We start from the raw sequence: 10,198 nt of genomic DNA, 5'->3' as shown, positions 1-10,198 counted from the left end.
CCCTCAGAGGGCTGGTTATGGGAGGGAGCCGTTCACTTGGCCAGTGATATGCCAGTGGGGGATTCAGTCTTCCCCAATCAGTAACGACTTTGCGATCAGACTCAGAGGGAGGCGCAGCCCATTTTTCGAACCGCTCTCTCATCGGTGCTACGACCTGTCACTCATTCAATTTCAATCCGCCTTCAAAAACCAGCAGTGGCTGTTAACTGGCACAGACTCACTTATGTAGTATGTGGAGCGCAGCGATTCAACGTAATATTTGAGTCTGGGGAGAGACTAACTGTCAGGTGACCACACTCTGATCATTTTTCTCTCTGGTTTGTTGCTCTTCAGTTTAGATTTATAAGTTGGTACAAGATGGACCACATTATGAGTTAGCTATTGCTGGTCTTATCATATATGCTCCCTCCACATTTACAAAGCATTTATCCAAAAGTTTATTCTTCCTTGTTTCACCTTCATACTGCTTAAATCCTGGCATTGTTATGTCCAGTTTGCATTGCTTCATGTCTCCAACGACAATTGCTGCAGGGCTCTGGATCTTGTTGCTGCAGCGTGTTCAACAGTAGCTGCTGCTCGCGTCGCGTTGCCACTGGGAGGTGTGTAGACAACAAACAGCAGCACGCATCCAAATTCTCTCTCTCGTAACGGGACAAGCCCGTCTTTTATTGTCACACGAACACCACAATACATGCATGCGGCCACAACACACTCATGCTGACGGTGGCCGGTGAAAAGTGTCCTCTGCATTTAACCCATCCTGGCTTTGTCCTTTCCTCCGGGGGGCAGGCCAGGAGCAGTGGTCGCTTTCTCGTACAGCGCCCGGGGACCAACTTCGGATGTTGTCGTCACTGGTCGGATGACGATGACGATCTGATCTTCTGCATGTTTTTAGTGGGGGGGGTTATATACGGAGGAACCCCCGGGGGGGGCACGGGGAGAACATGCAAACTCCACACAGAGAGAAAGGCCCTTATGACGAGATACCCCACCTGGGCAGTAGGCACTGAAGATATGGGGGGGAACACAACCACAGCGCCCACAGTGTCCCAGGCAAGAATCGGATTCCCTCGGCAAATAGAAGCGTCTCAAAGTCAGGTACAAGATCTCAAACATCTTTATCACAAAACCTGCCGTTCACGGTGTACTGACGGCACCACCGATCATTAATATATATATGCAGATCCCGCCACCCCTGCTTTTACAGGAGCTGATTTCTCTGTCTGCTCTCACCAAAGTGAAGCTGTCTATTTTACAGGCGGATTCCGGTATTGCAGAATGTAACCAAATTTCCATGTAGCACAGCAATGATGCCTCCCGAAAATCTGAACAGTACCTCGTAAGCGCGGATCTCGTCAATTTTGTTGTTTATTGACGGCAGGTTTGTGAGGATCACAGATGGAAGTGGTGGCCTTGTGTGCCTTGCTCACAGTCATCTCCGCACCCCGCCTCTCCTTCCTTGTTTTTTTTCACTGGCCTGGTCTTATCAGCTCTGGTGGGATGTGGATAGGAGCCCCGGTGTCAGCATGGACCACAGTCCTGTGCAGTCAGTCCCCTGAGTTGCAGAATATCTTGCTTCAAGCAAGGTTTCTCTGCTGTGTACGAATGCATGCAGGGCAAATATCCCTCACTCGACAGTCTGTGTCCACACGCCAATCCATATTCCAGCGTGTCTGTTGCACTTGCAACCACAGTCCCCATAACAGAGGACAAATAATCCACCAATTGTACATAAACATATTCCCATGCTCACACATTAGACGACATTCAACATAAAACAGAGAGAGAAACAGAAAGCCTGTACACAGTTCACAGCACCGGAACTCAAACCTTTACGTTTCTTGATGCTTTAAGCTGCTGGAGTGTCCTTGAGCAAGGCACTGAACTCCTTCCAGCTCCAGGGAACTGATTCAAGATTCAAGATTTTTATTGTCACTCCATGGTACAAGTATCACGTGTGAAATTCTTGTGCTGTGGACTCCGTTTACAACATAGTACAAATATAACAGGGCATATGAGTGCAAAAAACAACAAGAGACACAACAAGCAATAAGCAACTGCTCTGCAGCTGAGCCTCAGATCTCCTTTAACCAAAGGGTGAAGACATCAAGTGAGCAGTATTCAAATTAAACTGTGATTGGTTTGTGAACTTTGAGCTAATTCTATTTCACTGATTTATAGGTGGATTTGAACTATACAGAGTTCAGCTGTAAGGTGGAGAACCCAGTCAGTGAGGAGGTCAGCCAACCCATCAACAACCCACTCATCCCCAGTGAGTTACCTCACTTTAACAACACATTACATGTTACATCTCTAAGATTTACCTTTTGTTCTCTTGGTGACACCTATGGCGATTATGTCATCAGAGTGTGTGTCTGTCTCTTGTGTGTGTTTGTGTGTGCATGTGTGTGTGTGTGTGCCTGTATGTCTCTTGTATGTGTGTGTGTGTGTGTGTGTGTGTGTGTGTGTGTGTGTGTGTGTGTGTGTGTGTGCACGCTCTCACTGATGTCATCAGTGTGTGTCTGTCTCTTGTGTTTGTGTGTTCATGTGTGTGCCTGTCTGTCTCTTGTGTGTGTGAGTGTGTGTGTGCACACGCACGCACGTGTGTGTGTCTATATGTGCATCACTGATGATGCCTCTGACATCACTGATGTCACAATTTATGACATCACTGATGACATCATCACTGGCCGACTTTGTGTGTGTGTGTGAGTGAATTTATGACATCACTGAGTACTGCAGGGATGATGTATTTTTATAGGCTTTATCCAGAAATCGGCCCCATTTTGGTTCGTCAGTGGAAAAGTCCATGGGGTTTTAGAATGGGGGTTAAACTTAAATGCATAAAATATAATTATATAAAAAGGTCTGTCTGTGGTTAACAAAACTTTATGGGAACGCAAATTTGTGTTCAGCATGATAATCTTCACAAACGCGATAACTTGTATGCCTTTTGAAGCGTTTTCTAAAAATCACGTTAAAAAAAGCGCATTTACGTTCCAAAAGTCATAAAAGTTATTCACGTTTGTGAACATCATCATGGTGAATCCAAATTCACATTCCCATAATCTTTTGTTCACCACAGACCTTATTTCATGCATTTAAGTGAAATCCCCATTTTGAAACCCATTCACTTTTTTGCTGACAAACCCGGACGTATACTTCCAGACTCATTCCTGTGGTTCTCTAGGGACAGGTCTGGGACTTTTCAGCACCGCAGCACACGGGCAGCTGAGGAACAGAGAGGGAGAGATGTGTCATTATATCATAATATTGTCTTCGGGCCCTCGAAGCAGGTAGGGCCTGAATGTCACGGGCCGGGCCGGGGCCATAGTTTCAGGCGCTCGCAGGGCTCTACAGTGATGGTCACTCAAGCAATTGTGATGTCATCAGTGAGTGATGTCATCAGTGATGCGAAGTTGAGCAAATGTGCGCTGCGCATGCCAATACAGCACGCATAGCACGTGAGATTTCTAATATATATATATATATATGTACACACACACAGACAATCAAATCCCAAAAAGATTGGAATTGGGTCAAGCTTTCAACTACATAGATATAATACTGTGTCCATGTAAACAGACTTGTTGCTGTTATTTTCCTGTAGAGTCTGATGGTGAATGGAAACGGAGACCAGAGAGAATAGTCATCGTCTTCATGGTCGTGACCATGTTGCTGCTCATCATAATGCCCATTGCTAAATGCATACGCAGAACAGGTAGGAAGCCATCAGATACTACATTTATTTACAAAATGATTTACTGTGTAAATGGTGTTATTAATATGATTATGACATCAAACTGATATTTGCCTGTAATTGACAGTATTCACATTTGTGTCTGTTTATTTAGGGTTAGGATTATAGTTGCCTCATGGCGCCATAGAGCTCAACAGTCACATGACTGTTCTGTGACGTCACGGTTCCAGCGGGGTATTTCCCCATTCATATTCTGCATTGAGATTTTGATTATTAGTCATATTCGCATAACCACCCAAGGTAGACTTACCACGGGCAAGCTAGTGGTGAAACAATGGTATATCTTCCTGTAGAAGCCACAAATCTATATATTGTTTTTTTTTATTTTAAATCAGTTTTTATTCGATTTCATGGAGAGGTAGCCTACTACACTACCCACAATTCTACAATGTAATATCGACGTCTTTGATTGGTGGAGCTCGCTGTATGGTCATCTGTGATTGGTGGCCTGCACTAATTTCTCTCTCTGGCTGTTATATTTCTAGGCTACTACGAATGTAGGTCACAGCTTGCTGAATAAAAGGGCTAAAACCTCCACTGAGTGACTGAAAGTATATTATGTTAACCAGTTCAAGTCAAGCTCTTTCCACGCTGGCACCAGTTTTGAAATCCGTTACCCAGTTCATTCCCTAATATGCACAAAATGTATCTATCTACAATAACGTTAGCCATTGAGCTAAAAGTCTTGACTTGGATGAGTGTTTGTGTTTGTAAGTTTAAAGTTTAAAGTAAACAATGAAATAATAACGTAACGTTGTCAAGTGTCTCTGTCTGTCCGGTAGTGTCATGCAGAGTGCATGGCGAGTGCAGCTGGAACAGCATTAGAAAACATTCCTTTGGAGTGTGACTGACAGCCAGTCATCCAATCACGACAATGCCATAAGGAGGAGCATGACTGAGCCATCCAATGACAAATTGTCAGTCAGTCCTCCTCCTCCTTATGACATTGTTGTGATTGGATGACTGGCTGTCAATCACACTCCTCACTGATTGCACACAGCTGAGTTATTCTGCAGAGGCAGACGCAGTGTTGCCAACTTGGCTACTGTGTCGCTACATTTAGTTATTTTTCAGACCCCCCTGGTGACTTTATTTCTCAAAAGCGACGAGCGACAAATAGAATAGAATAGAATAGCCTTTATTGTCATTGCACAGTTCCCCATACAACGAAATTAAGAGTGCTTCAGCTAACGGTGCATTAAAATCAGACGTAAATAATTAAAAACATTTAAGAAAAAAACAACAACATTAAGAACAGTAGCCTGTACTACGAAGCTAGTTTAATGCCTTATCCGAGTAAGTTTGAGTTTAAACCTGAGCCGTACTACAAAGCAAGTTAACTTTCAATCACCATGGCAACTGACGCTGCAAAGCTAACCTGGTCGCGACCAGGTTAGCTTCAGAGGATAAGATCAAAATCCATGAGAGATCCATATAATATCGGCTCTCTGGAGTCACTCACCATTCATAAGATCGCCATATGAAAAATAGATTGCAGTCAACTGAGAATAGAACAAGCAAAACATTCGTGGCTCTGTAGGCTACATAATTAAATTAAGCCTACTTACCACTTTATGTCTTAACAGCTCAACGATGCGTGGAGAAATATGATCACTATTAATCACCGCGGCGCATATCATGAACGGACCCTCAAATGGAGTGAGGGTGATATTCTCCTACATGCCAGAAAAGCCTATACATATAATATAGATATTAGTTTAAATATGGGATAGCCCCAATACTAAATATGCAGGCTATTCTTGCATCTTTCAGCTGGAACTGTGTCCTGTAGGCTGTATGCCAATATATGAGCAAAAATAGGCTAGTTTTTATCAATGATAACTATGCCCGCATCGTCTCAATTCAGTTCAGCAGTTTTCTCTTTTATAGTAGGCTATTAGGCTTTATACTAGGCTATTTTATATATGAATTATTCGATCAGTGCAACCACACACATGAGTGATAGAGATCATTATTCATTGAGCATGCGTTTCTAAATCTATGGTCTAAATAGGCTTACAGATTGTGGAAATGTATAGACTGAGATTACACTTTTACATTTGTTGCTGCTGCCTGTATCAATGCAGCTGTATCAGACAGAAATCGCTGATCAAAGTAAATCAAATGACTGATGTGAATACAAGCTGCTGCTTTAGACAGCCCTTCAGCAGACTATCCAACGCGGATTTTCATTCTGACATTAAATCGCGGATACATTAAATATCCGCAAAAATCTCTGATCACACTGTGGCTGCGCTGAATGAGGAAATGGGTGTGGAAATGGGTGTGGGCGTGGATCAACTCAGCTGTTCATAATGTGATTGGCTAGCGCACCTCTTTCGCGTGGACGCGCGCCTGTGCACGAGCGAAAAACGTGCGCGTGCACAGGCAGATCCCAGCTTCAGTTATCGACTAGAAAACCAGCGTCGTAGTATCCTTAAACTAGATAGCTTTGATCCTGTTCAGTCAAACCAGATCAAAGGGACTTATCGCGGATCTGTTAAACTAGCTTCGTAGTACAGGCCCCAGATAAGGACACATGACACAAAACAATAATAAAATACTAATAAAATACTGCTGAGGTAGTAAAAGAATATTGCACATTGATGTATTGTATTGCACAAGTTCATGTATTGCACTAACAGAGAATTAACGGCTGCTGCTGTGATTGTTTAGAGTCCGGACGGCCCATGGGAAAAAGCTGTTTTTTAGTCTGTTTGTGCGACTCTTGATGCTCCTGTACCTCCTGCCTGAGGGCAGCAGGCTGAGCAGGTGATGACCAGGGTGGAGGTGGTTGCGGATGATCCGCTCTGCCCTGGAGAGACAGCGGGAGCTGGCTATGTCATCTAGGGAGGGGAGAGGACAGCCAGTTATCCTCTCGGCTGTCCTGATCACCCTCTGTAGCCTCTTCCTGTCAGCTGCGGTGGAGCCAGCGTACCACACTGTGATGGCATACGCCAGTATGCTTTCGATGGTGGATCGGTAGAAGGTTACCAGCAGCTTCTCCTCCAGATTGTTCCGTCTGAGTACTCTCAGGAAGTGGAGGCGCTGCTGGGCCTTCTTTACCACCGCTGCAGTGTTGACTGACCAGGCGAGGTCCTCGGAGATGTGTGCCCCCAGGAACCTAAAATGGGGGATCCTCTCCACACAGTCCCCATTTATGTAGAGCGGGGCAGGGGCAGTCTTATTCTTCCTGCACCTCGTCCCTGTACGCCGTCTCATCATTTGAAATGAGCCCCACCAGGGTGGTGTCATCCGCGAATTTGATGATGGCGTTGGTGGGGTGGGAGGGAGTGCAGTCATGGGTGTAGATGCCATACAGGAGCGGGCTCAACACGCTGCCTTGTGGGGAGCGGGTGCTGGGCATCAGGGTGGAGGAGCTGTGTGTCCCTGAGAATCTGAGTATGGGAAGCAATGTTAATGTGTTGAATCCAGGTGAATCGCAACGGATTTTGCCCATGAATTGGTGTAGGTGTGGGTTTTCTCTCTCTCTCTCCTTGTCTCTGCCTGTCTGACCAACACAGACACAGCGCTTCTCCCCGATCTGGCCCAGGCGGGCGGAGTCAGCACTTAATATTACAACGATATTCAATGATTATTACAACGGCTACGCTGAGGCGTGTTTTTGTTTGTTTGTTTTCTAGCGACTTTCTGAGCAACCAATAGTGACTTTGCTTGGAAGAGAGTTGGCAGCACTGGGCAGATGGGACAGGGGCAGAATCTAATGGCTCTTTCCCACCACATTTTACAGCCCTGCACAGCCCGTCACCACTCGCCTCTACTTGTTTCAACTCGATGGACGTTCTGTTTCGACCGCCGTTCATCTGCCCCCGCCCACCCCGCCCGTCATAGCGATATCTGCATATCTGTCCTTCGCTTATAGCCGAAGTAGGCTATAACATAACATTACAATTAAATCCATCCACAGAACTTTTAAACTGTTTATGAAATACTGGTGCCTCTAAATGACCTACAGTGTACATGGGCGAATGTGACAATCGACCAGGAGAATGGATATCACTCACAGGCATGCGCTGCGCTGTGCGGGGACGGGAGAGGCGCAACAGAGTGAAGCCTCTACCCCGCGGCCTCTAGGCAAGACCGCGGCTTCACCAAACACCCGCTGCAGCCTAGCGGAGCGCTGCAGCCTCCACTCAGCTACAGAGCTCCCTGAGCGAGCAGCAGACTTTTTTCTCAGACAATTGAACACCCGCCACCATTTTATTTCACCGGAGGCGAAGGCAGCAATACAAAGACTGATGGAAATATACATAACAGAAGAGAAGCCCACTAAACTGGTATGCAGCCGCCAGCATTGCATATGACAGTCAGTAGACAGAGTAAACACGATTCTGCCTGACCAATCAGTCGTCTACAATGTTTTCACGTCACCGTATGAACCCGGGTTCGCAGAATAGAACCCCGACGAGGCAGGGACGAAAAGTAGCACGACTCAGCCCCAAATCAAACCGGGCTGGGCCGGTTTTTACCGATGGGATGAGACCATTTATCGAGTCGAGCGGAGCGGGACCGCGCTACTACCTGCGGTGGAATTGGGCCATAAGAAAGTCTGATGTTGTAGTCTATAGTCCTATATAATTATATATGTGCATACATGTATAGATTGTATATGGACACATATGGTAATTAATTATATGTACATTTGTATGCATTGACACTATACGGACATATATGCTTAATACATATAAAACTATATATGAATAATAACTATACATACATATATGTTTTATTTTATATGAACACATATGACTATTACCTGTGTATAACTGTATGTATTTACCTGTATTCGACATATATCCACCTATATATCCAGGATATGCGTGCATATATGTGCATATATATCACAATATATGAACATGTATGGAATTGGAACGTTTCATATATGGTCCATATATGTTTGTCCTTTATAATTATATATGTGCATAGATGTATAGATTGTATATGGACACATATGGCAATTAATTATATGTATATTTGTATGCATTGACAGTATACGGGCATATATGGTTAATACATATATAACTATATATGAATAATAACTATACATACATATGTTTTATTTTATATGAACATATATGACTATTACCTGTGTATAACTGTATGTATTTATCTGTATTCGACATATATCCACCTATATATCCAGGATAGATGTGCATATATGTGCATATATATCACAATATATGAACATGTATGGAATTGGAACGTTTCATATATGGTCCATATATGTTTGTCCTATATAATTATATATGTGCATACATGTATAGATTGTATATGGACACATATGGCAATTAATTATATGTACATTTGTATGCATTGACACTATACGGGCATATATGGTTAATACATATAAAACTATATATGAATAATAACTATACATAGATATATGTTTTATTTTGTATATCCAGGATATATGTGCATATATATCACAATATATGAACATGTATGGAATCAAAACACATATCTCTTAATTAAAAGAAATATAATTTTCCAAATTATTTTTGATTGAACAACATCTCAGAAGTGAAACCCACCATAAAAATGGTTAGTTTTGTGCAAGACTTCCAGCACTACTGGATATTTTCAAGGTTTGTCCAGTGTGCATGAGATTGAAAAATAAGGGTTTTTTGACAGTGGAGTCATTAAAATGCCCCATAGTCTATATTATGGTTTTAGTGTAAACATTATATATTATATATGATTTAGAAGCTCATCGTAAAGCTGATTCCAAATATATAATTTAAAAGCTTCATAAATTAAATCCTGTGGAGTTATTAACCATATTAGATCCCTAATCTCTGCCCCAAATGCATCATGGGACTTCCATGCAAATTCTGGAGAAATGTTCACGCCCCCTCCAACCAGTCTCTCTGCTGCACCCTGGATTACTTACATGAACATAGATGATCACATGTATGATAATACTCAATGTTAATTGCTTATATGAGCATACCTGCTGACATGTAAGTAAAGTCTTCTATGTTAATTGCTGATTTACACATATATGTAGACATATGTAAGTTTAACCCTATATGTTCAATGCGTAGACAAACATATATGATTACACGTATGAGAATATCCGCATATGTTAACTGATTATATGAGCATATATGTTGACATACATAATAGTAATCATATATGTTTAATGCTTATACGAACACATATTTTGATATGGAAGAGAATAACATATATGTGTGTTGCTTGTATTTGCATATATGCGGAAATATGTAGAAATATTCTTATATGTTAATTGCTTATATGTACATATATCTAAACATATGCGAGAATAACCCTGTATGTCCATTACTTGTATGAACATATATGATCACATGTATGAGAATACTCATATGTTAATTGCTTATATGAGCAAACATGCTTGCATATGTAAGTAAATTCTTATATGTTAATTGCTGATATGCA

At 42.6% G+C, this 10,198-nt stretch overlaps 1 protein-coding gene across 1 annotated transcript in view; it reads left to right on the top strand.

Moving 5' to 3' along the window:
* Positions 1 to 7,071: 7,071 nt before the first annotated feature.
* Positions 7,072 to 10,198, top strand: part of LOC310792216 (protein NLRC3-like) — a gene marked incomplete at both ends in the record, with an annotated part of 57,927 nt that continues 54,800 nt past the window's right edge. The window contains one exon of the mRNA XM_083653944.1: positions 7,072 to 7,195. Coding sequence (XP_083510070.1) covers positions 7,072 to 7,195 — 124 coding nt within the window. The remainder of the gene's footprint in view (positions 7,196 to 10,198) is intronic.

This window comes from Poromitra crassiceps (assembly GCF_964638095.1).
Source record: "Poromitra crassiceps genome assembly, chromosome: 17".
Taxonomy (NCBI): Eukaryota; Metazoa; Chordata; class Actinopteri; order Beryciformes; family Melamphaidae; genus Poromitra; species Poromitra crassiceps.
This window is presented reverse-complemented; position numbering and strand designations above follow the sequence as displayed.